At 37.7% G+C, this 27,456-nt stretch overlaps 2 protein-coding genes and 1 long non-coding RNA gene across 5 annotated transcripts in view; 1 reads left to right on the forward strand and 2 right to left on the reverse strand.

Annotated features, from left to right (window-relative positions):
* LOC147549137 (uncharacterized) lies at positions 1-26,766 on the forward strand. 2 transcript variants are annotated; one of them, XR_015236621.1, is made up of 3 exons: positions 1-1,531; positions 2,371-4,196; positions 25,680-26,766. It is a non-coding gene; the product is annotated as an uncharacterized LOC147549137 (long non-coding RNA). The 2 variants fall into 2 exon arrangements; XR_015236622.1 differs by having other exon boundaries at positions 2,371-4,151; positions 25,637-26,687.
* The window catches only part of LOC147549138 (uncharacterized), a 46,867-nt gene continuing 19,420 nt past the window's right edge, over positions 10-27,456 (reverse strand). For both annotated transcript variants that reach the window (XR_015236620.1, XR_015236619.1), the window contains exon 4: positions 10-1,065. The gene's annotated coding sequence lies outside the window, so the exon portion shown is untranslated. The remainder of the gene's footprint in view (positions 1,066-27,456) is intronic.
* LOC147549139 (IAA-amino acid hydrolase ILR1-like 6) lies at positions 11,066-16,171 on the reverse strand. Its single transcript, XM_086665055.1, has 5 exons — positions 15,594-16,171; positions 14,883-15,008; positions 12,146-12,463; positions 11,764-11,892; positions 11,066-11,641 (listed from the first exon to the last, which is right to left on the reverse strand). The coding sequence occupies exons 1-5, from the start codon at positions 16,116-16,118 to the stop codon at positions 11,279-11,281; spliced, it is 1,461 nt and encodes a 486-aa protein (XP_086521181.1). The 5' UTR covers positions 16,119-16,171; the 3' UTR covers positions 11,066-11,278.

Raw genomic sequence — 27,456 nt, forward strand, 5'->3', positions numbered from 1 at the left:
ACTTTCTTCCTTTTTTTTTTTTCTTTTTTTTTTTTCTTTTTTTTCTCCTTTTCTTTCTTTTTCTTTCTTTTTCACTTTTTCACTTTTTCTTTTATTTTTTTGTACACATATCCAAACACCAAAATAAAAATACAACTAGTATTCTCAACAAATCACCTTTACTTTCACATTTTGCTTTCACATTCTTTCTTCTTTATTTTTCATGCCTTCATTCTCGAGAGTAGTATGATGAATGGATGGTGGAGTATCCGTTTCCCTAAAGTTGACACCATTATCGGGTTTCATGGACTACAAGAGTAAGGTTTATTCGCTATCCTGATGTCACTCCTAGTGGCTAAGGAAGTTGAGCTCATGAGATCGTCTAAGCTCTTTTGAAAGTTGCGAAGTTGAGTAGCTCTTCATTCTACTCGGAGTTAGCGCGGAAGAGTACACTCAAAAGCAATAGAAAGGCTCAGATATCTCACATGGGTTGAAGTCTCCACTAATGACTATTTTAGGTCACTTAGAAGTGTTCCTTCTTCCTTAAGATGCTACTCACATGATAAGACACCAACACCAAAGGACTTAACATTCATGAAAAGACTAAGAGCATGCATAAGATTTATCAAGAAAGAACCACATGTATCAACATACTTAAAAATACCACTAGAGTCATACCAAATCTACCCAAAAATTTTCAAATTTGGCCAATTTGTTGAACCCTCTTGCCTTTTCAAATCTAAGGTCATGATGTGATGCGACCAAAAAGTCGTATCCCCATCCCCAAACTTAAAACTACATTGTCCTCAATGTTCTAAGCATATACTCACCAAAAGATAATAGGTACAATAAGTTAAAGAGAAGAGTGGAAGGATATTACCATAGCCGACGGAGATAAAAATTTATACTACCAAGACTTGTGTATTCGAGTTCCAAGTTAATGATAAGCCCATCGCCATCCCCAAACATGGAACGAACCACGTCCCAAAAGTATACAAAGTGAGAAACACTCCTAACACATCAATATAAAACATAAGAATGAAGCACAAGCATGACCACATAAAAATGACCACTCACGCAGGATCACTCGATTGCATCGAACCATGCAATTAGTCATTGATTCTCTTGCTTTAACAAGAGCACGAGTTAGGTCTCGTGGAGGGTTTCCAGAGATGATACCCACAAACATCAAACCCATCTCAATAGACCAACCAATCATATAACAAAAGACGAAATATTTGGGGGTCTACCCATACGAAAGTTTTAACTGGTAAGAACCGTCTCACAACAATGTAATGGTATGGGTTTATACGTGAGACGGCAAAAAATAAGAGGTAATCCCCAAACTTGGATGATGACAAGGCAACAAAGTTTGATAAAATAACAGAGGGGGCATGCATTTCACCAAAATGATCTACAAAGGTCTCAGGAATCAAACTAGTCATGTTGTTATGGTCCTCCTGAGCATTAATAGTATTGTCCCTTTGAACTACCGGTGCAAGCATATATATATCACAGGTAGGCAATAATTGTTGAGAGAATGAGGGTTTAGGTCTAGGAGGGTTCTAAAGGCACCACGCTAAACAGCTGTTAGCCGCCGGGCTCTATTAGCACCTGGCCCAACAGCTACTTTCTATGTTAGCACCCAAATCATCTGTAGGCACCGATGCAAGTGAAATTAGGGTGAAATTAACCCTATCACCTCCATCCCTCTCTCACGAAACCGAACCAGAGTTCATCATAAATTTTCTCTCTCTAAGCTTTCAAAAACCAGACTTCCACTCACCGATTCTCTAATAATCTCACGGATCTCTCTCCAATTTTAGCGGCAGAAAGAAAGACATAGCCAGTCGTTCATAATGTTTTCTTTTGTAGTAGAGAGTAGATAGGTAGAGAGATTTCTTTCATTTGTTTCCTTACGCTGTTATGCTTATTGGCTTAGGGTAGCCTGATTCTACCCATTCAACTACCTGAGACTGAGTGTTGTATGCAAACTCAAGTAGTAAAGACCTCACTTTGTAAGTTTATGATGTGCTTCATATTATTGTAGATAAACGATTCACCAGTAAGAAATTCGCAAGAAACCTACATGATGGAGATGCACGCATCTAGAATGGTATTTTTCATGTAATTGGGGTACAGCATGACATGAATTCAATTGTTTTCTGTTGGATGAATAAACAAAAAGTTGGCTTTGATTTTATGATAACTTGCAGTCATCTAGGGTTTTGTTTTGGAAGAAGAAGACGGAAGAAGCAAACAAAGGTGGACGTCACCCACATAAAAAACCGGTGCTTATAGAGATTTAGGGTCAATGGTCATTGACCCAAGTCAATAAAAGTTTTGGATGCTAACAGCCTTTTGGCTCGGTGCCTTTAGAAGCACCCTTAGGTCTATCAACTGGTTTAGACTCAGATTTCGACTGAAAAACCTCGTTATGCCCACCACCATTCTCAAAAATCGTACGATCCTCGGGTATGTCTACCGTCATGGGAATCTCTAAGTTAATCATTTCATCACTTTCAAGAATGGAGTTGGACTTAACATTAGCACTAGGTGTATTACCCTCACCTGTACCCTTAGGATTTGTTGGAGTTTGGGGTTGTGAAACCCCTTTCTCGATGTCTTTTAATTTTTCCTCCATCTCTTTAAGGGCGTGCAAGGTGTTTTGGCTAATCTGAGTTTCTACCTCATAAAATGATTTCGAAATATCTTCAAGAGTCCTCTCATGATGAGACGCATAAGAACCAACTAAGGGCTCTTGAAGATTCTCATAATCATTGGTAAAGACATCACTCCTCGAACCTACGGGCTTCATATGAGTGTTTACGACATTTGTGCATCCTAGCGAGACATCTCGACAAAGAGAAATAGTAGGGCATTTACTCGCTAGGTGTTCTCGACTTGCACAAATGCTACAAACACTATCAATCGCTAAATCACCATCATGCATATCTATAAATTCTTTCCGAGCCATGTATGCAATTTTATCTTCTACTTCCCCATTCTCCTTTAAAAAGCACATGCCTCCTTTTGAGTAATGGTTTCCTTCGGCTATATCTCTGTCACTCTTAACGGGTGTGTCCCAATCTTGGGCCTTCTCCGCTAAGAGGTCGAGATACTCCCAAGCCTCATTAGGACTTTTACTCATAAACCCTCCGTTGCACATTACTTCCGCGAAGTGTTTCATTTTGGAGGTCAAGCCATCGTAAAAGAACCCGATGACCCTCCATATTTCATAGTTATGATGTGGACATGCGAGAAGGAGGTCTTTAAATCTCTCCCAACACCCAAAGAAGGTCTCCTCTTTGTGTTGCTCAAAATTCATAATTTCTCTTCTTAAGGTGTTGGTTCGATGGATTGGGAAAAACTTTTTCAAAAACACCCTAGTCATTTCATCCCAACTTCATATAGTCCTAGGCCTTAAAGAATGAAACCATATCTTCGACTTTTCTTTTAATGAAAACAGAAATAATTTGAGCTTAGCGATTCCCTCAAGTTCTCCATTGATTGGGAGTATCGAGCAAATCTCATCGAACTCTCTCAAATGAAAATATGGATCTTCATTCTTTAAGCCTCGAAATATAGGAAGTAATGGAATAATCTCAGGGTCTGTGTCTAAATTACACACATTACTCGGAAATATGATGCATGAAGGTATGCTAGCCATATTAGGTTCAAGGTAGTCCCTAAGACTTCTAAGCGGTCGATGAACCTCATACCCATCATTCCAACTATCATTCCCATTAACATCCATTGAAGCACAATTAAAAAAAAAAAATGCAAGCAATCACAAGTGTTCGATTCGACTACAACTATCAATAATAGACAAGATGCAAATGCACTTAAGCTGCTCAAATAGGTAAAGGTTAGGGAACGATACTAGAGGTGGCGTTTGTTACCACAATTGGATTCTCTTCCCTTTTCTTCCCTCTACCTTTTTATCCCCAAACTTGTTTGCTATCGTCCTTTAAAGCTCCTTGGATGAGTACATCAAAGAAAACAAGAATTAAAAAGAAACTAAAAAAAACAAAGAAAATAAATGTCCAAGTAAGCAAATAACACTAAACTAATGAACAAAACACGTAAACGATATCTAAACTACTAAACCTATCCCCGGCAGCGGCGCCAAAAATTTGATGCACCCGAAAAGGTTGCACACCCAAGCGGAGGTATCAAGTAGTAATCAGGCAAAGCCGGGATCGATCCAAGGATAGGTTGGTAGTCGGTTATCGGGAGAGTCTAGCCCACCGGTCTACGAGTCACTCACTAACTTAGACTAAAAAGGAAAGAACAAGATAAAAGTGGGAGGTATATGATTGAGTAAGCAACAAGAAGAGAATAAAACAAGTAAAACTGAACTAAACAACAAAGTAAATGGGCGAGAGAGATTCGAGAGAGATTCGAGAGAAGAGTCGGAGAAACAAGAGTCGGGAGATAAATAAGTGAGAGAGGTGTCGAACCGAGAATCCGATAATGATAAACCTACAACTATGTATGGTCCGACCTAATGTTCAAAGTATAACCGATGTTCGACTCCTAAGGTGATGTCTATAAGCACTACGTATATCCGGAGATCATACTTAGTCAAACAAACATCATAATCGGTTAATCCCGAGTCAACGAAAGTGTTGTCTAGTCGCCTAACTATGTGAAGTGCATGACAAGACACATGAAAATATGACTTAGACTACGATCGAAATCGAATACTTCGTTTCGTCTATTAACTGTGCGAAGTGCTTGACAAGACACATGAAAATACGATCAAAACGATAATCGAATTAAATGAACATCAATTCATAATCAAAACATCAAATCATACTAAACATAATCACGAATTCATCACATTTCATCTCATATAATCGACACACTTGATTTAGCTAACATGGTGATTAAATAAGAAATGGAAAGAAGATGATGAGAAATCCCCCTTTTTCGATGTGGTTCGAGGCTAGGTTCGTCGAGAAAAATGAGTCTCTAAGTGTAGTCGATCTCCCCGTAGCAATTTCCTGGATTTCCCTTTAATAGTGAACTTTGGGTGTCCCCGAGTAAAAATCAGATTTCCCCATAGCACCAATCATCATCTTCTCCATCTCAAGAACATCCACCATTAAAGCTTCACCAAGCTTTCTCTCTCTAAAGATTTTTCAGCCAAAATCAAATCAAACTACATGGGAAGCTAGACAATGATGTATAGAATAAAAACCCCATGGTTTCGAGCCCAAAAGATTGCCGGAACACCTAAGATAATCCGGCCAAAAGATGAGGAAGATCCGGCCAACAGATGAGAAAGATCCGGCCAAAACAAGCTCGGCCCGAGCTGCTAGTGTTCATTGCGAAATCCACCGTCCCGAGCAACCTCCTTGCCGTCCCGAGATGTGCCATGAATAACCCGAGCTAGAGTTGCTCTTCCCGGCCATGAAAGGTGCTACAAGCTCAGCCCGAGCTGCTGTTTTGACCGTGCTCGGCTCTTGATGTGGCCGGATTCTTCCCGTGAAGAACAAGCTCGGCCCGAGCTGCTGATTTCCGGTGGCTCTTGATGTGGCCGGCCTTAGTTGGCCGGCCTAGCTTGGTCGGCCAAGCTAAGGCCGGCTACTCCTACCTCCTTCTTCTCTCTTTTCCTCTCTTCCCCTCAAACCATAGAAGCTTAGGGTTCAAGAACACCCAAAAACTCTAGCCTCTTTTTTTCTCTCTCTCCTTGGTTGTTCAATTGATGAAGAAGATGAATAGTGTCTTGACCCTCTCTTTTTACTCAAACCCTAGACTTAGTCAAGACTTGACTTTGACTCAAACTTGAGTCCATAAAGAGGGTGCCTCCAAAATCTCTTCCTTCTTTCATCTTCTTTGGGCTTGGGTTTTGTTCCTTCATATGTAGGCTCTTGGGTTTTAGACTTGGGCTTTAATCTTCACTTGGAAATTAAGGGGGGTGCCTTCATAGAATCTTTGTTTTAAGACCGAACCTCGACTTCTTTCTTCCACAACTTCCCCGTCCGAACTCCGAATCAACTTCCGTTTTCACCGTCGGACTCGTCATTGACTTCACTTGTTGTTTGACTTCTGATTTTGACCAAAATGACCAAAATACCCCTGGTGCTCTTTTCTTCCCTTTTGCCGCATAAGATGAAAATGTGATAATTCGCTCTCTTTATTCCGAATTACACGCCAAACCACAAATAAACTACCTAGCAAAAAAAACACATAAATAATTAGAAATAAGACTCGAAAAGAACTAACTCATCAAAGTTAAGTGACCTAAATGTGGCATTTTCACGCCACATCATCCCATAAACATGTCTCATAGGACCAAAAGAAGTTTGGGCAGAGATAGCACAAAAGGCCCGAAAATGGGGTTTTGGGCCTAGAGCCAAAAGAGGAATTTTTGGCCTCGGATTGGGCTTAAAATTGGAGGGACGGTTCCGCTAATAGGGAAGGTCAAATCAGCCAATTTTGGTCTGGTTTGGACGTCCCCTCGTCAAGGAATTGAGAAAATATCAACTAGCTTCTATTTTCGACTATTTCTTTAATCTTATTCAAAATGGTCTTTTAGGAAACCAAATTTAAGTGGGACTCTTATTGGGGTTCTATATAATGACCTTTAGGGCAGTGAATAATGTGTGGAATTTCTGTAAGAGTTTTCTTACTCAACAACATCAAGTAGAGAGGAGAAAGTGGCTAATTCCCAAAAGCTATCAACTAGTCAAATAAAGAAGAAGTAGTTCTTCTTATTATCAAACCACCAATCTAGATAGCTTACAAGGTGGGAGATAAAGTAGACCATTCGGTGTCCAAAGTAGAGGAGCTACAATTGGAGCTCTTGGTCTTCTCAAAGCGATGGGAAAGGTTTGAGGGAAAACTAGCGATTAAGGTAATCTCTAACTCTTAGTTGATTATTAATTTATGCATGATGATCTTGGGACCATACTAATTTTAGACATGAGATGCCTGACATTCAGCTAACAACATTAGTAGACACCACAATACCCAACACTATTCATCTTAACTTACAAATTTATAAGGATTCTTCCAGTACTTCTCTTTTGGCGTACTTTGATGCTGATTGGGTTGGGTTCCCTGACACTCGTCGCTCCACTACAGGTTTTTCGATTTTTCTGGGCTCAAATTTAATTGCTTGGAGTGCGAAGAAGCAGCCCACAGTCTTTCGCTCGAGCTCTGAAGCTGAATATCGAGTTGTTGCTGCTACGGTTGCTGACTTGACGTGGATAGGTTTTTTTCTCATGGAACTTGGTATCTCAGTAACTTCACCTGCTCGAATTTTTTGTGACAACAAGAGTGCGATTCAGATGACTGCAAACCCCGTGTTTCATGGCAAATCTAAGCACATTGCGCTGGATTACCGCTTTATTAGAGAAATGGTTTTCTTCTTATCAAGTTTGTTCCGTCACAGGATTAGTTGGTCGACATTCTCACCAAAAGTCTTTCTTATTGGCGTTTCTTGGATCTTTTGCCCAAATTGAATCTTCGGTCCAGTCCGACGTTCAATTTGCAGGAGGGTAATAACAGTGAACCGGTGGGAATCGGTTAGAGTCCCACCCAGTAAGAATCTTGGAAATATCCTTTGGGATATTCTTGCATTTTTTGTGTATCAAGTCTTTCCATTATGTGTATCCCTTAGTATGTAAAGTTTCCGTTTAGTTGTAAACCCTACTAGTATAGATGTAATAAAAGGGATTGGTATACAACCGTCCTGTTTTACCGTATCTATTGAGTTGTTTCAAACACACTTAATGACATTCATATATCACTACCTTAAAAGAAGGTGGCCAAATATTTTATGTGGACAACTAGAAAAATTAGAAAATTTATATGGACAACCGTTTTAAGGGACATGACTCTATGATTTTTCTTTCATGTCCTCTAACAATTAAAAGTTTTATTTTAAGTCCTCCCTCTTTTCTTCCTTAGACCCCAAGGTTTATTCTACTTCTTCTTCATCACACATAAATTTTTAAAGACATGAACTCCATTGTTATAAAAGTTACTTTAAGCAGGATAAGAAACCATTTTTTCATCCCCAATAGCCTTATCTAAGACCAATTCATCTACTTCGGCAACACCTTCACCTGTATGAATAGAAGAAAGACCTGCATCCATATCTAGCAATGGCTCGACAAATTCGTTAACCACATTGACAACTGGGTTTGAATATAATGTGACAGGAACTCCATTGTTATAAAAGTAGTGTTCAACAGGATAAAAAGCCATTTTTTCATCCCCGTTTACCTTATCGAAGACAAGTTCATCTACTCCGGCAACACTTTCAATAGTATAAACAGAAAAATCTGCATCCATATCTGCAACCTCATTAGGGTTTCCAGCATCAAGAGGAGTCTCCTGACTCCAATTTTTCTTTAGGGAAATGGGTTTTTCATGAATATCATCATCATTCACCAAAGGTTTCTCCTTCGTATTCAAACCTTCCTCGTTTTTTTATCTCTGTGATTTTCCCTTCTACAAAAATTTCCCTCCTATTATTCAACGGTTCCACACCGTTTCCTTGATTTACAAGAGACATTGGCAACGTTCGATTCTTCTCGTTCATTCAATTTCTCTTTCGAACTTTGTTCAAAACCCTCAACTCCTCGTTCTAATAAATTTTCATGACCGGCAGAAACCCTAAGCTTGTCGTTTCCACTCTCGGCTAGGGTTCCAGATACAGAAGCACTAAGATCTCTCTCTTTACAATCTTCATCTTCTACTTTCTCTCACTAAGATCTACAATTTTATTTTTAGTTTCAGCGAATTAGATTTGCAAATTCAAGATCAAGATAATGAAATATCCTAAAATTACTAATTTCTGTGAAGTCTATAGCAAATGCAATTTACTTGTAGTGAAGTTGATGATGATGAAGTTGTAGAAAGTGAAGTTGATGAAGTTGATGAAGAAGAAGTGCTTCTAAATATTGTATTTTTTAAACTCTCACCGTGCACGAAAATAGTTGTCTGTAAAAGAAACTTGGTTGTCCACGTATTGGCCACAGGCCCGGCCCTAGCCTAAAGCGAGCAACGCCTCGCTTTGGGCCACCACAATTTTGGCTCGCTTTGGGCCACCACAATTTTGGGGCCACATCTGTGAGGGCGCCTATAAGAGTTCTTACTTGATAAGTGTTTTCAAATTGGCCCAGCCCGTAGCTAGCATGAGTGTAAACATTCAAATTGCACTCATCGTACTCTTCTTGTTCTTTCAACAAATGGGCCCACCAAAATTATACAACTTTTTCAACAATTAATAAAAGGGAAATTTTAAAAGGCCTCCCCGTTTTTGTTAAAAGGCCTCCCCATGATTTCGTTGACTTAGTAAAAACCCTTTGACTTAGCTTGGTTAAAGGGCCCCCCTCTTTGAATGGGTGAAAAAAACCCCCCTTTAAAGGTGTATTTCACCCACATTTTCTCTCCTCCATCTCATTTTCTCTCTCTGCCACATCATCATCTTCTCCGGTAGCTTCCGGCCGGCGACCTTCAAATTTTTTTTTTTTTTATTCTCTCTCTTCTATCTCTCTCTCCAAAATTTTTTTTTTTTTTTAACTCTCTCTCTCTCTATAGATCTAGAGAGAGAGAGAGTGCAGCCATTGAAGGTCTGCGAACAGACCTTCAATGGATCTGTTCGCAGACCTCTAATGGGTCTGCGAGCAGATCTGGATCTGCTCTCTCTCTCTCTCTAGATCTCTAGAGAGAGTTAAAAAAAAAACAAAAAAAATTTTTTTTTTTGGAGAGAGAAGAGAGAGAATAAAAAAAAAAAAAAAAAATTTGAAGGTCGCCGGCCGGTCAAACTTTCGGCCGGCGACCTACCGGAGAAGATGATGATGTGGCGTGGTCAACATCTCTGGTCTTGGGTTAAGTTTGACCTAACGGCGTTAACTTTGCCGTTAGGTCAAATATTGATGAAGGAGGTGCTCTTTTGTAGAGGGGGCCCTATAACCAAATGGGTTATAATGAGGGGCGCTTTTAGCGGGGAGGCCTTTTAACAAAAACGGGGGGCCTTTTAAAATTTCCCTTAATAAAAACCTTTTTTGAGTTTTGACACATGTCTATACTTAACGGGTAGTCTGTGAATCTCTCCACTCCATACCCGCTTCTTATCTCTCATCTCTCTACATTTTACTTTTATTTGTATTTGAATTATTATTAGCAGCAATATTAGTTACTATTATTTTTGGATTTAGTACAAAAAAGTAAATATAATTGTTTTGAGTACACCAAGCTTTACTTTATTTTTTGACTTCATCACTGGATTATTTAAATAGTGTAATGTTATAAATTTATTTCTCTTATTAATTTTTTCATATATGTAAAGCACAATTAATTTAGGTATTTATTTTGGATGGTTTCCATCATTTTTACTGGCCTACTATAGTTATGTCAAATAAGAGTTACCAAAGAACTAGGATTTTTCAACCTTCCAAATCCTACACCTCTTTAGAAACATTCGGTTTCTTCTCATCAAAGGAGGTCGGGAATTTTGTCTGTGTGTCGAACAATTTTGTGGTCTTTTCTCCAATAATAAAAAAACGTAAAACTGTTAATATACATAATGTAATTATTGAAAGTTCAAAATAATCTAATTAGATAAACTTAATGCTATCCTGGACGAATCTAAATGACCATCTTTGTTGTGAGACATCTCCTTCAAATGTAACATGAGATCTCAAACTCAATGTTTTAAGAAGTCATTCCAGGAGAATAATAAACACATTACTAAAACTACTAAAATCTTGAAAACCAAAGACAAAATCATTCAAATATTCTCTGGTCCCTTTTCAACATTACAAAAAAGTGCACCCATGTCTGTTGGTTAACTATTGCGATGAATCCAACCAGGATGAAATTGGTAAAAATGTATGCATTTTTGAATGATGGGAAAGATGTTTAGTTTCGACATAGATTATGCATGATGGGCTCGGGGGCGACGCAGGTTCATGAGGGTCTAAGGTAAAATTTAAATTTACATATAATACAAGGGGCCTCATTTCTAGACTTTGCTTCGGGCCACCTAAAAGTCAGGGCCGGCCCTGATTGGCCACCTAAAAACAAAGGTTGGAAACGACATTCATGGGAAAATAATCGGACATGGACAACAAAAACTGTCGTGAACATGAATAATATCCATAATTTCTCTATCATTTCTCATCATTTGATTGTGAGTTTGATATCCACAAAACATAATATTGCACATTCCGACAACCTTCTGTAGTCTGTTAAATCATTTCATCATCCCAAAATAACAAAAAATTTCCATTTCATGCAGTCCATCCTACATACAGATCCATATATATATACTTCATCAGCTGTGCTCATTGAGGTATGTCTCAGCAAGGGAAGCGTGCATAGCAGCACCAATAGGAAGTGCATTTTCGTCGATCATGAAAAATGGAGAATGACCACTATGTATATAACCTAATTTTTCATTCTTTACACCAATAAAGAAAAATGCTGCCTTCACTACTTCCGTATAGAATGAAAAATCTTCAGCACCCATCATTGGTGGCACCACTATATAATTTTGAGGACCTAATAATTCAATTGCTACCTTTTTTACATGCTCATTCATTTTCTCATCGTTTGCTGTGGGAGGGTAAAAACGTTCTCCCTCGAAGAAATCCACCTTTGCCAAACAATTATAAACTCTCACTTGATCTACAATTACCTGTTTCAAAAGTTAAGTTTGCATTTTTGAAATTAACCACCCTCTACTAGAGTTTGATATAATAAGGTTATTTCTTGTGGCGCTTGATCATATAAAGAATGGGTTTTTCAGTGATCACGTACCTCCTCTATTCTTCGCCTTAGTTGGTAGAAGCTTGTGTTCGAAAAATCTCTAAACGTTCCACCTAAAGTGACAGATTGGGGAATCACGTCGAGATTATCCCCTCCATGAAATGATGCTACTGATACTACCTAGGACAAAGAGAAAATAATAATGAAATTGCAATATTTTAGTCATATTAAGTTTATGATATCTGACTCAAAACTAATTTACAAATTACAATGACAGAGAAGTTCTAGATTCTTTATCCACGTCGGTCTATTCTAAATCCCCTGCCATGAAGTATTTTTCGAGCCTAACATTTTTCTCATTGTATGGTTAACACGAGAACATGAGAACATGATCTTTGCTCCATCACCATAATAATAATAATAATAATAATACCTGAGGGTCCATTGGATTTGCTTCACGGGAGACAATATTTTGTAAGCTAATAACAGCAGCTGAGGAAGCCAAGATAGTATCTAAAGAGTGGGGATGGTTCTTCCCAGCGTGACTCCGGTTACCAGAAATGACAGCTCTAAAGAAACCACATCCAGCAAGCAAAGGACCTGACCTTGATCCAATGATTGAAGTTGGATGTTCAGAAGATACATGAACTGCAAATATGGCTTCTACGTTTTCTAGAGCACCATCTTCGATCATTCGTTTTGCACCAATTCCACTCTCTTCAGCTGGTTGAAATATTAAAATAACAGTTCCCTGTTACAAATCACATTAAATAGGTATTCAAATTCGAATACAAAAAGTAAAGACTCTTACATCTAGTAAGAAGATAACCTTTCGACAAAAGTAAATGACCTAAAATCTACATAAACTACTTTATTTATACACAAGTTTAATATCCTGGATTTGCACTTCCATGGGGTAGAACCTGGAACCTCTGCATTGCAGAGTATATGCACTGACCAACTAAACTACCAGTTGTTGGCCAAACGGTTACAACTTGTTTAGGGGATTAAGGAATAACAATGTTACCTACCCTCCCAGATGAAAATCCAAGATCCTCCGCTAGCCACATTTGACGATTTTTTGTAGGTTCTGTTATTCGGGTGGTTAAACAAGGGCATTGAAGATAAGAAAATGTTTGTAGTAGAGATTAAAGGGAGTGTTCCTCAATGTTCATTGTTATTTGTTAAGAATTAAGATGGACCTATATTTTTTTGGTTTACTTTAGTTGGATGTTGTAGTTGCATAAACATTCACATGAGAATTCTACTATGTTTGAACCTGGTATTTGGTATACAAAGAACAATGTTTAGTAAAGGTAGTGCATTAGATAGGGGGAGCATTTCTTTAGGATAGGGAGAGACAGACACTATTTTCCAAATATCCCAAAATTAAACGTTGGTCCTTCCCCTAAAACTCTGTTTGATCAAAGAGAGAGAAACCACTAAAACTCCGATCGATCAAAGAGAGAGAAATCACTAAAATTCTGATCGAGCAAAGAGAGAAAAATCCCTAAGATATATTCGATCAAAGAGATAGATAGAGACGTTTCGATCAAAAAGAGAGATAGAGATGTTGTTCGATCAAAGAGAGATAAAGCTGTTGTTCGATCGAAGAGAGAGATAACTTGTTGTTTGATCGAAGAGAAAGATAATAGAGATGGAAACCCTAAAACCTAGATGACTAATACGACACTGATCTTCATACAAGGGTTCATACCTCTTGTTATTTCTTGATTTCTTCATGGATTTTTAAGGTTTTAACACCGATTTCAGTAACTTTTAAGATTTCAAGTATCAATATTGCAATGAAGAATACAAACAAGGAAAGGTAAGAGTTCTTCCTCATCTTTTGAACTGATTGATTTGTTGTTATAATTTCAGTTGGAACCTTTGTAAAATAGTTGACATTTTCATACAAAACCACTGAAAAGTTAAACAAATTTCGTCCAGAGTGGATGGAAAAATAGACCAATTTCGGCGAGCTTCATCCGAGCTCGCCGAAATTTGTTGTCTTTTTCACTCAATCCAATTAAAAATCCTTTACTGGAACAAAAACGACCTAAAACTCTAAAAATGTTTGTTCAACCATAGAGGAAGACAAAAAAAGGATTTTCTTTACTTGAGTCGATATTTTCGTTTAAGTCGATGTCTCTTCTCTCTTGATGTAGGTTGTCTCATTTATTAATGGTGGTTCGTCATCCATGAGATCTTGAGGCATCATTAAAAGCTTGTAACTAAGACATTAGTGATAATAAACTTATGTATTTTGCAAGTTTTTTAATATTAATGGTGATGTTCATAGTAGTGATCGATATTAGGGTTGAGTTGTTTATGTTAGACAAAACTACAAGTGAACAGAATATTAGATTCAATGTTAATTTTTATTCAAGTTCTTATATTTTAGCCTTATTTTTTAAATGTTCCTCATAACGCTCTCCTTAAACTAATTTTGTAAAGGAAGAGCAAATACATAAATTGACTTTTCTAATGCACTGAGTATACAAAATATCGCTCTTCCTATACCAAAGACCTTAAACCTTTACACAAATATTTTTGTGCATGTAGTTTTTTTTATCTTACTTAGAGCATCTCCAATGGGACACTCTAACAAACACTCTAAAAGTCCTAGTTGTCAAGGGTCAATAGAGATCCTCTTTCCTAAATGTCAATATAGAGACACTCTAATTTTTGTTGGTCTCCAATGTAGATTTCTAGAGTGTCTATATTTAATACACATGTCCTTCTTCAATTCAATAGATAAAAAATAGTTGAAAAGCAAGATTTTCTATTGGTTGAAATATAAAAAATAACACTTAGAGAGTCTTAAATAGACACTCTCATTTTAGAGTTTGTCTCTCTCAACACTCTATAATAAATGTGTCCACCTCATATTAGAGTGTCTAATAAAGTGTTCCATTGAAGATGATTTTAAACAAAAACTCCAAAAAGTCTATGTCACACTCTAAGTGTTAGAGATTGAGTGTCCCATTGGAGATGCTCTTATAGTGAAGTGATATAATCTTCTTACATCAAACCCAAAAGCTCTGACATGGATATAGTTAAGTGCAAAAAAACTCAATAATCATAAAATGTAATTGTGGGGTTGATTAGTAGAAGCCCGGTAGTTGTAGTTTAAACCAAACAAATTACAAAAATACAAGAAGCACTACCTTAAGAAGATTTTCTCTCTTCTTTAAAATTCTGGCAGCACCAAGAAGCATAGAGACATGAGCATCATGTCCACAAGCATGCATTTTTCCATCTACTTTGCTTTTATATTTCCATTCAACACCTTCCTATTAAAACAACAAACATATTCAAATTAAAATGAACAATTAACAAAGAGTGATACGAAGAAACTAGAAAAACTATAAATATCCCTATGTGGTTTGTCGTGGCTCGCAGTTTAGCAGATCAGAATCAGTGGAAGCATGTGAGAATAGTCCCACATGGGAGAATAGGTAACTAGCAACCAAAAATATAAAGTATAGGCCCTCTCCACTCATTGCCAATTGGTTTTGAGTTGGATGGCCACAAACTTAACATGGTATCAGAGCTAGACCCACACGTGATAGGCTTAAAAGTCACACGTGTTCCACGTCACCCGTAAAGAAAAAAACACACGTGTTAGGCTCAAAGAACGCCACACGTGAGGGGGCGTGTGAGAATAGTCGAATAGTCCCACATGGGAGAATGGGTAACTAGCAACCAAAAATATAAAGTATAGGCCCTCTCCACTCATTGCCAATTGGTTTTGAGTTGGATGGCCACAAACTTAACACGAGTCACAATCTTATGTATTTCTTCTTATTCCGTAACATGTTAGATGAATAAATTCTTGGCTTGGGTAGAAAAATTCTGAATAAATTTACACAACTAACCTGAATAGGAAGAGCATCCATGTCAGCTCTAATGGCAACAAAAGGTGGATTACCTGTACCAATTGAAGCTCTAATACCAGTTTTAGCTAAAGGGAATCGGTAACTTATTCCTAACCGATCTAACTCAGTTCTAATTAACAAACTGGTTTCGTATTCTTCGTAAGCTAGTTCTGGGTATTCATGAATTCTCCTCCTTATGGTCTTAATCCAATTAACCATCTCTGGGTTCATAGCCAAATCTAAAATTGATGATGAAGAACTATAAAGATCAATCGGAGTTGAAACAGAAGAAGAAGAAGAAACTGAGTTGGTGTTGTTCATGTTGGAAGAAGGTGGAAAGATGAAGTAGCTATTGTTATGACCATCATTAAAAGTAGTACGACTTCCAACTAAGTTAGAGGAGCAATCTTTAGGAGGAGGATTATGTGATGAAACAATTCCATTAATTATTTTACAATCAGTATTCGTAATATCACTAAGGAAAAGGATCCAACTCATGAAGATTACAAACACCTGTAAACCCATTTCTAGAGAGAGAGAGAGTATTTAATAAAAGTGAGTGAAGTACAAAGACAGAGAAGAAGTGAACTTGTTGAATTGAACATTTATCATGAATGGGGAATCATTTTTGTCACGTGGAAAAATTGAGAGAGAACAATCTATAGTGGGGAGTGGCTAAGAGCACCCAAAAATTGTTGGTAGCACCTTAGGGACCACAAACATACTCTGTATAAATGACACGAATCGACCCATCCAGAAGCAAAAGCAAAGGGTCTGATTCAGATTAGTCAGAGCCCTTGCTTTGAGTTTCTGACTGACCAGTGGACTGACCAATTCGAGACTCCCCGCCTAGTTAAAGTATGAGATTCTCGGAGACCAGTCCAAAGGTATTTTCAAGGGAAAATTTCAAGTTGCTATTTTGGCCTAACTTTGCTTCAAGACAAAATACCTTGAACTTGTTGCAAATAGGCATGACAAATTCTTACTTAATTTAATTGTTCAATATTAGTTCTAAATATGATTTATGTTTAGGATTTGGTGAATTGAAATGATTTTTGTTTTGAAATTTTTTATTTCAGATTTTCCTCAATGTTTCATGTCGGTTCTTTGGTGTTATGACGATTATAACCCTAAGAAGAAGAAAACACGAAGAAAAATGCAGTCAAAAGGGTGTCGGGCGTTTGGATGTCTAACTCAGGGCGCACCAACCTTAATAGACACCCAGTGCGAATAGCATTTTGGCGGAATGCCAATAGCCTATAGGTGGGAAGGTAGCTATTTGGCGGAATGCCAATAGCCTATAGGTGGGAAGGTAGCTAGGTGGCGTAGTAAAGGAATAAAGCTGGGTGAGTACCAACACCCTTTCATTCCGAGGGAAGGGAAGTTGTTGTACATATGTGAAGTTTATGTTGTGGCTGTGATTTGGTAACAGGTAATCCTACAGTGACTGGACCACTTCGCCTGGGAGCACAAGTTTGTCTTTTGTAAGTGGTGGCACCAAACTAATAAGTCCACGATTTACACGTGTTTAACATTGCTGTACCGCCAGTTCCTATTGTGGAAGTCTCCCTCACAAATTTATGAAAAAAACCACAAAGAAAGGAACTCTCATGTGATACTGTTCACAAATATTCGAATATATTGTACCACTACTTTTGTGCTTGTTTCAGTACATATAAATAGCGGCGACCCAGGTGCAATTACCTATTATGTGCACCGTAGTCCAATGTCCAAGTTTATTTTTTATTTTTTTTTGAATTGTTCAGCGTGCGTCTCGAACTCATGACTTTTAAGGTGGAAGACTATACCTCTTACCACTACAACCATGGGTTGTTGACGATGTCCAAGTTTATTTACCCACTGCTAGACAGTTTTATTACTCAACCTACCGTATAACAAAGGCTATATTCTTACAACTAAGCACAACCTCACTAGTTACTTCTCTATAACCAATCCCTTCGGAAAATTACATATGTGCCACCATTTTTACAAAACTAGTAACATCGGAACTTGAGTTGGTCAAAGTTCAACTCTTCATAGCTAGTCGTGATTAAGACCGTAACGAAAGAGAAAGTTGAAGATGAATAATCGTGACAGAAACCCTTCGCCAGCTATATAGACAATGACTAAAAGATATCAAAAGAGAGTAACGTAGAGCAGGCATGGATGGAGAAAGAAATTGTTGGATTAAGGATAGAAATCATCGAGTTATGGGAGAGAGCAAGAGAGAGACGAAGAGAAAAAGAGAGATATGACGAAGACCCGCCAGTAAAGACCTCTTTTGTTGCAGGCAACAAAGAAATCGAGAGACACCTTCTTTCTCTCTCTTCATCTCTCTATATCTCTCTATTGCCGAAAGAAGAAACCCTTTTTATACAAGTTGCCCGTGTGGACTAAAAATTCCATATTAATTCCACAATACAAATTTTTTACTTACTATCATTAAAACGTGCCCCTACAACAATAATTTATGCCCTCGCCACTACATATAAATTCTCTTCATGCTTATAAACCAAGTGTTCATTTGGTTTAACTTTTATTTCAAGGTTCATACCGTTAGTAAATCATAACTAACCGTGTATAGGACATCTTCATCACTGGTGAGTAAATCTCATCAAAATCATTATTTAATTTTTGTCCATTCCTTCAATACTAGGTGTGCTATGCAGTGGAGGATCTAGGATTTGGACAAAGGGGAGCGAACTTATTTACCGAAGGAAAAAAAATTGCAGATATAGTACTAATTGATAAGAGAAAAAATTTAAACGTATATACATTATATAGTATAGAGTATTATGGGTGTATATCAAATCAAGGGCGAAGCTAGAATTTTGTGTTAGACAAAACTGTAGGAAAGAAAAATCGATTAGTATGAATAGTTTTGGAAGAGACAATTTATAGAGTGAAAACATATCCTTGACTCTTCCTCGTACCACCTTTCTAGTTTGATTGACCCTGGTCTTTTGTCATTTTTGTTGTACTAAATTCTTCTTTGACCAAATCCAAAGGCTCATCTCGAAACCTTACTATTGACATTTATGAGTTGCATTTTCCCAATGTTTGTTTTGCGACACCTTCACATTTTTTTAGTATAGGTACGTATTATTTTTCTTGTGCGCCTTGTCCTGACGTCTTTTTCTCTCAAGCTTCCTGCCTCCGGTACATGCGTAATATTCTTTTTCTCTCAGAGTGGATGCAAATTTTAGGTTTTAATATATGAACGCTTCTCTTGTAGGGAACTCAATAGGTTTAGCCGTTCGTCTCCCAAAGAACTTGACTCCTCCCCATGCGTTAGGATACGCTTGGCAGCTCGTATAATAGTATTTTTCGCTTCTCCTTAATGGTGTTCCTACGGGATTAGAGTTAGTATTTTTTGTAGTTGACGGGGATATGCTATAGTTTAGAAAAACACTAGTTCAACTAACCATGGTGTTGTTATTGAAGCTTCTTATCTTGGTGACGGCATCAGGCTCGTTGTAGTGCATATATGTGTCTTTGAACAATGTGCTCGACCTCCATCTAGTTAATGAATATAACTTTTACGGATATGTATCTCTATGTTTTCTTCTTCTGTTTAAACGGTACTTTGCACTAGGTTCCTCTGCTCGATTCTGCAATGTTCAAAGGTCACTGGGCTCCTCGACCCTGAATGTTCCATTCCTCATTTTGGAAGTTCATTCCGATCTCTGACAGAAGCCTAAGTTCCTGATACTTGACAAGGGAGAACATTATCCAAAGCCTCTGCATTAACCAGGGGTACGCTTTGAATTGAACACCAAATAGCATGAGCAACAATTCTGGATGACAATTACCGCATAAGCCCTTTTTTCGAAGTTTTTTCTTATTAAAATGACGTGGACCATACCATTCTAACCCGAAATATTAAAATGGTAGTGAAGTAATATTTAAAAGAATTGCAAATTTATTCCTGAAGATCTCTTGATCTTGAGCTACTTTCGCTGGCAATTGCTAGTATACCTACGAGTGATATCATATTACTCGTCTCCACAAAGTAGAGTTTTCCACCTGACAAAGCAGGGCTTTATGCTTGGGAAACTAGGCAGGGTTTTGTGGCTGGAACAACATGATTGCCAGGCAGAGTAGGATTTTGACCTTCATCGCAATTCATAAGTTCATTGACTTCGTTTCTACAGGGCTTTTGGTGCCTGAATAGCTGAAAATACAATTATGCTAAACTAACAGGAGTTTTCTTGATGTTTGATTATTGCTTTAGCATTTACATCACTTCAACTAGTAGGGATTAGTGTTGGATTATGGCCTGATAGTTATATCATCGGACTAGCTTTGCTCTTTTGGTTTGCCTAGTTATGACTTCAGCAGTTCCAAAACTTCAGCTATCAAGGCTTGGTGTAGGGTTATGACTTCAGCAGTTTAGTGGCCTTAGCTAGACTTCATCAGTTCAGTCGCCTTAGCTGGACTTCAGCAGTTCAGTCGCCTTAGCTATCCATCCTTTTGTGCCTACTCACGATTTAAGCAGTTCCATTCAAGGAACGAAACTTCGGTTTCAGTGGAAGTTTCGGTGGGTCTAAAAGTGGAAACGTTTTCGTCTGTGTGGAAATTTTACAATTTTGCCGAAATGTTAGAAATATGATGAAACTGTGCATAACAAGTCTATTTAACCATAATTAAGCATAAAAAGATTTAATCATCATTTGAACAATAGTTTATTAAGATAGAATTGTAAATTACTTCCATTTTGTTAGTTAGAGGGTTAATTGGCAATAGATTATGTTTGTTAGAGGGGCTAATCTGTAATATATTCAATTAGTTAGACGTGTAATTTGCAATGATAGGGTTAATTTGCAATAATGTCAATTATTTCAGGGGTTAAAACCAAACAAAAGTGAAATCAGGGGGCAAAAAATAAACCAAACATCAAATATTGATATGCCCGTTCAACAACAAAAAATCAGATCCCCTTAATACCCAAATTCGATCGTCTTCTTCCTATTTCTTCTCTCTATAAACTAACAATCGAATCAGTTCAACAAAAAAAACCAATCGAATCATTCCTCTCCCTCTCTCTCTAGATTTTTCTTCAACCCAACCTCGTTCTTCTCTCTCTCTCTAGATTTTCCTTCAAACTAACATATCAAATGAAGTATTTTGTTGAACAAATAAATGAAGAACAAATAAAAACAGAGAAGAAGAAGATGAAAAAACAAGGTATGAGTTGATTTTAGACGTTCTAATCTTTTAGGTTTTTATAACTAGAACTCAATTATCAAACCCAGACCAAATAATTTCGAAATTTTATCTCTTGGTTGTTCCCTATCAATAATTTCCACTTTTTTTTAAAGGGAATAGTCAGATCCCACTAAGGTTTTTGAAATTTCGACTGATTTCTACTATTTTCGAAATTTCGTCCTAAATCTGACAAGAAAAAGATGCAAGTGTGTTTTTACTTCGTGAGGTTGACATGGCCGAAATTTTTTGAAGTTTCATTCCTTGGTTCCATTGTTAGACTAACAAGGCTATCCTCTGTGCTCGGATGTCAACGTTTTTTGGTGCCTGGGAAAATTAGGGTAGTAATTGCTTGACAGACGAGGCTTTTCTATTTCTTGCCAAAGCTAAGCTTGACCTGTACTTGATGGAGCAAGGCTTAATTATTAAAAATTTACAATACTTAGCAGATATTTTGTTGTTTAATCAATATATTAAATTAATAATTTTTTGTAGCAAGTCATCAACCTTACACAAGTGAATTATGTCTTGGCACAATCAGGATCACACCAATTGTACGATCGGCAATATTCATTTTGTAACAATATTATGGTACATATGGAAAACGAGATGTGACCACTGCTTTCAACAATCGGTTTATGACGTGAATACGGTTATAGAATCGATAAAATCGTTTCCTAAAATTAGTGCAGAAAAAGTGAATCATGATAAAACTGTCATTTCTAAATGGCAACCTCCGACTCAACCGTATGTGAAAATTAACGTTGATGCATTTTTTGTTAATGTGGTTCAAATAATAGGAACTAGTCTGATTGTACATGATTATAGGTCTAAGTTTATCTGTGCAAGCGTGAATATTGGAAGAGCAAGGAATAGTGAGGAAGGAGAGGCTTTAGCCATACTGAACGGTATTATGTGGGCAAAAGAAAACAATTACATGCAGGTCATCATTGAAAGCGACAATATAAATCTAATCAAACATTTGAATAACTCAAAGCATCAGGTTCAATGGCAATCACTAGTACACATTCGGCAAATCAGGAACGTAAAGAAGGAGATGCAACAGGTTAAATTCCATTACATCAAGCGGGATCAGAATACTCAAGCGGACAAGTTAGCGAAATGGGCGCGTCGAAAGAAAAGAGTAAAAAAGTGGACTTGTATTCCGTATTTTCTTCTTAATATGTATTGTAATGAGACTCTGCGTTAGTTTTATAATATATATACTTTTAACAAAAAAAAAAAAAAAACCTTAGACAAGTGAATTTTAAGGAGGTGCACCTTAAGAGCCTTTCCATGACTTTTTTTATGAAAGCTTTTCTTAAATACTCTGCATTCTAGGATCGGGATAGCATGTACCCTCTTGCATCTTCTAGGATGTATGTCGCAGGGATCACAACTTATAATCTTGGACGACGACCATTCCCGTTTATGGAAAACCTAGGTTGTGAGAGGCTTTTTCACAAACCTCGAATTTCTCCAAACAACATCTCCTATTTTGAATGTTTTTTATTCGTGTGAGACTTATTTTTCTTACCATTGTGCTTTGGTAAGCAAGATTTTTTAGCTCGGTTTGATGACTTCTTCTATGAGGTCCAAGTGGTCTCTAATTGTTTCTTCACTATTCTTAGGGTCGAAGTTTTGACCTTGAAGTTTCCACGACCATAATAGATTTCATGTTGTAAACCATTTTATAAGGGGTGTTCCCTGTTGCTCTTCTATGGCTAGATTGGTACACCCCGAGTACACTTGGTCCGTTTACCCAAATTTTGCCCTTTTCTTCACATTCTTTTTCCACGTATTCAGTGAGGGTTCAATTGGTTATTTCAACTTGTCCGTTGGTTGTTGGGCTACACTGACATATATAGCTTTTACTTGTTACCGTGCCAAGAAGCTCCTTTATCATTATCGAACTAGGTTCCGTGATCCATTACTATAATCATTTGGACTCTGAATCTGGTGAAGATGTTATGCTAGATGAAAGATAACATATTCGATATTTTTTCTGTGTTCGATCCACAACCTACACTAATTTGGTGAAGTAATATACTCTAATACCCGACATTGTTCTTCCCCTCGATGCCTTTGAGAAAGGTCCCACCAGATCCAAACTTGATTAAGCAAAAGGACAATAACTTTGTCAGAAGAGTTAGTCCCACATTGTAAAATTGATAAAACTTCTCTCTTGTGCAACTCTTTATAAAGAGTTTATTTAATAGCGAGGAAATCAATACAATCAATACAATTTCTCTTTTCTAACATGGTATAAGAGCTTCTAGGTTTCTTTCTTGGGTTATTCAATAGAGTCTTCCGCGGTAGTCCCATTAATGGCTACCGTCCGCCGGGCTTTTATCGATTTTTAGTTCAAGTGTAGTGTTTTTCTTTCCTTTCCAATAAGAGTAGTTCTTTTCTAATGTTGAGATTTAATCATTCTTCAATACTTTTCTCAATAGTATTTGAAGATGATGAAGATTAACAAGAAGATGAAAGATCCAAACAAGAGTGATTTGTTGAAGAAATCACATGATATACTCTTCAATGATCTCAAGCATTTCAAATGTCAAGTCCTCCACAACATCAAATCTATGTGTATCCATGGTCCATGAAGTTATATTTTAAGAGAAATTGGAAAGCTATTAGAGAGGGGGAATAGAATTCATGGATTTCTTGTTAGAATAGTTCTATACCCCATGTTTATCTTGAAACTATACTTATAGTTGTCCAAAATCTTGATTTCCAATGTGATGCACATGAAGTGTTTGATAGAATCTATCAATGAAATCATGCTTATTTTCACAGATGGTTTTCTTTTGATGTTTGAAAGCATGTTTGTGGGTTCCTTTATGGCAAAAGAGTTAATTCTCTTACTTGATTTGCTCATACTTCTTATATCCAAGATGAGAACTCTCGAATGTTTGTTCCTTTAGTAATCTACTTGATTCCATTAGTTTTTCGTAAGTTCATATGAAGAGGAGATAAGAGAAAAAAAATATAGAAAAGAATTGAAGCGGGAAGGTTCAAGAATGGTGATTGCTAGTGGTTGAAAAATCTTAAAATCATACGATCAACGGTTTGCATTTTATATGGAGTAATAATCATGTGTGAGAGCTATTAAAAGCAAGGAGTATATCTCCGCCCACAATCGGACAATGGGTTATAATTGTCCGCTTTCTCTTTAAATAGAGAAAATACCTGGCAATGGCGCCAACTTTTCTTCACATGGTCTTCCAATGGAGAAAAGATAAACAACACCTAGTAATGGTACCAACTTTTCTTCAAATGGAGAAAAGAAAAACAACAAAGAACAACACCAAGTAAAGAACAACAACAATAACAACAACAATAACAACAACAACGAACAACAACATAACAACCTCACAATGATGTCTCCATATCAATACCAAGTCAACATCTACAAATTTTAGCAAACTCATGAATTTTTCACTAGCAAAAGCCATTCGTTTGAGGGAGAATGTTAGAATAGTTAGTCCCACATTGTAAAATTGATAAAACTTCTCTCTTATGTAACTCTTTATAATGAACTTACGCAATAGCTAGGAAATCAATACAATCAATACAATTTCTCTTTTCTAACAGACTTACTATGGGGGTCAACACATTAGGATAATGGGTATGTTTGACTGCAGTTAACATAAGACACGTTGTGTCACGAATTCCGCACAAGTTTCCAACATCATGGGCCAGTAGTACTATTGAGTTCATAAAACTCAACTATTTTATTATTGTTGACAAAAACTGCTACTTCCGTCCTAAGAACAATACATTGATCCTCTTCCTAATACATTTCGCCTCGACTTTAACCTTAGGACATACGCTCCATAATAAAAGTCACACGGAAATAGTTCGCTCAATGTGTGAGTATGAGAATGGAAATGAACTCGACACATTATCTAATAAAGTACTGAAATTTTTTACGGTTGGCCGATTTCAAAGAAGGAAACAATCATCTAACAGTGTCTATTAGAAGTAAACCATTATTAAAGATGAGTGAACCTTGTAGAAATTTTGAGAAAGTCAGCGTCTTCATATCTTCGAGTTCAACTCTGGAAGAGACAACTTTGAATTTTTTTTTTAGATATTTTCTTTCACAAGTCACACTGCCTGCCTGTTCCACTTTCCCATGTTTCACAAGATAATTTTTTCCCTTTTGTTTAGATTATATTCATAATTAGGCAATAAATTCTATCAACCCGTTTTTCCTTTATCCCTTGCTTTAGTTGCATATTTCTTCTTTATTATGCCTCATTGTTAAGAATCTAGACAATCTGTCTTCTTTTAGATTCACACTATTTGTCAAGTATCTCAAACTGCAAGAGTAAGATTAATTTGCATTCTTGAAGACATTCTTAGTGGTCGACAATTTGAACTCACGAGAATAAATGAGTTATTTAAAAGTTGCGAGGTTGAGTAACTTTTCATTCTACTCGGAGTTAGCACAGATGATACTACTCAACGAACAATTTGAAGGCTTTGCATTCCTTCTGGGTTAAGTCTCCACTAATGATTAATCAAGTCCTCTCTTCAGTATCAACCAAGGTAACGCGATTACTCAGTCTGAGGTTACTTGGCTTTCACCAAACCCAAATAGGAACTCACTGTATGGTTTCACAAAGTTTAAGCTCACACACAGATGTTGGAAGCAAGCTTTGCTCATCACATCTACTGATCTGCCAGTGTCCACCATTATTCGTTTTACACTGCAAATTGCTATTGTCGCTGCGATCACCAGTGGCTCATTATGCGGGGTTATTATTCCCAGCAAGTCATCGTAGGTGAATATGTGATGCACCCGAAAAGGTTGCACACCCAAGCGGAAGTATCAAGTAGTAACCGGTAAAACCGGAGTCGATCCAAGGATAGGAAGGTAGTTTGGATATCGAAGGGTCTTATCCCTCGGTCTAGATATAAAATGCTAACTTAAACTAAAAAAGAAAGGAAGAAAGATGAATAAGGGGTTTTGATTGAAAGAGTAACAAAAAGAATAAAGCGAGTAAAACTAACTAAACAATAAATGTAAATGGGCAAGAGAGATTCGAGAGAAAAGTAGGAGGAACAAGAGTCGGGAGACGGTAAGACTCGATTCGGGCAACAAATAAGCGAGAGAGGTGTCGAAGTCCGGGAATCCATAATGATAAACCTACGACTACGTGTAGTCCGATCTAATGTTCCTAAGTATAATCGATATTCGACTCCTAAAGTAGATGTCTCTAAGTACTATGTATATCCAGAGATCATACTTAGTCAAACAAACGTCTAAATCGGTTAATCCCGAGTCATCGAAAGTGTCGCCTAGTCGCCTAACTATGTGAAGTGCATGACAAGACACATGAAATTATGACTTAGACTACGATCGATATCGAATACTTCGTTTCGTCTATTAACTATGCGAAGTGCTTGACAAGACACATGAAAATACGATCAAAACGATAATCGAAATAAATGAACATCAATTATAATCAAAACGTCAAATCATATTAAACATAATCACGAATTCATCACATTTCATCTCATATAATCGACATACTAAAGTTAGCTAAATATGGTGATTGAATAGGAAATGGAAAGGAAATGGTGAGAGAATCCCCCTTTTCGATGATGGTTCGAGGCTAAGTTCGTCGGAAAATATTAGTCTTCAATTCCAGCCGATCTCCCCTTAGCAAATTTCTGGGTTCCCCATAGCGACCACCATCATCTTCTACATTTAGAACTCAACCTCCATTAAAGCTAAACCCTAGCTTTCTCTCTCTACAATTTCTAATCCGAAACCAAATCAAACCACATGGGAAGCTAGATCAACACATGGGGAGTAAAAGCCCTAAGGTTTCCGGCCAAGAAAGTGGCCGGAACCCTAGAAATAATCTGGCCAAAAACCTTCAAAATCCGGCCAAGAGAACATAGATCCGGCCAAAATAGCTCCTGCCCGAGCCAAGAGCTGCTGTCCCGTGCAAGTGTGCGCGTCCCTAGCAAGCAGCCGCAACCTCCATAGCTGCTACCGAGCATGAGAAGCACCCCGAGCAGCAGCTCTTGTGAACTCGAGCTGCTTCAAACAGCAGCCTTGCTGCTTGTGCGTCTTGCTGTTCCGGCCGTCCCAGAGTTGCTGGCCCGAGCTGCAGATGCGTCCCGGAGTTGGAGCGTGCTGGGTTGCTGCTGCCGTGCTGCTCATCCCGTGCTCCGAGCTGCTGCTCGGCCGGGCAAAGCTAGGCCGGCCTGGTGTGCTGGCCGGCCTATGCTTGGGCCGGCTCCTCCTTCCTCTTGCTCTCTTTTTCCCTCTTTCTTCAAGCTCTTCTTTTGGTGATGAAGAACCCTAGCCTCTAGCCTCCTATTTTCTCTCTCTCTTAGTTGCTTGGTTGATTTTTGATGAAGAAGATGAATAGTGTATTTGACTCAAACCCTAGACTTAGTCAACCTTGACTTTGACTCAAACTTGAGTCCATTGGGTGCCTCCAAAATCTCTTCCTTCTTTCATCTTCTTTGGGCTTGGGTTTTATTCCTTCATATCTAGGCTCTTGGGTTTTAGACTTAGGCTTTAATCTACACTTGGAAATCAAGGGGGGGTGCCTTCAAAGAATCTTTGTTTTAAGACCGAACCTCGACTTCTTTCTATCACAACTTCCCCGTCCGAACTCGGAATGGACTT

This window comes from Eschscholzia californica, unplaced genomic scaffold, assembly GCF_041429995.1.
Source record: "Eschscholzia californica isolate CP2 unplaced genomic scaffold, dmEscCali1.0.p SCAF_3, whole genome shotgun sequence".
NCBI lineage: Eukaryota > Viridiplantae > Streptophyta > Magnoliopsida > Ranunculales > Papaveraceae > Eschscholzia > Eschscholzia californica.

Excerpts from the sequence above, each read along its gene's own strand:
- LOC147549139 (XM_086665055.1), bottom strand. The coding sequence starts at position 16,118 with ATGGGTTTACAGGTGTTTGTAATCTTCATGAGTTGGATCCTTTTCCTT. Across the intron at positions 15,009-15,593 it reads TGGATGCTCTTCCTATTCAG|GAAGGTGTTGAATGGAAATA; the intron begins GTTAGTTGTGTA and ends TTGTTTTAATAG. Across the intron at positions 11,642-11,763 it reads TAAGGCGAAGAATAGAGGAG|GTAATTGTAGATCAAGTGAG; the intron begins GTACGTGATCAC and ends CTTTTGAAACAG.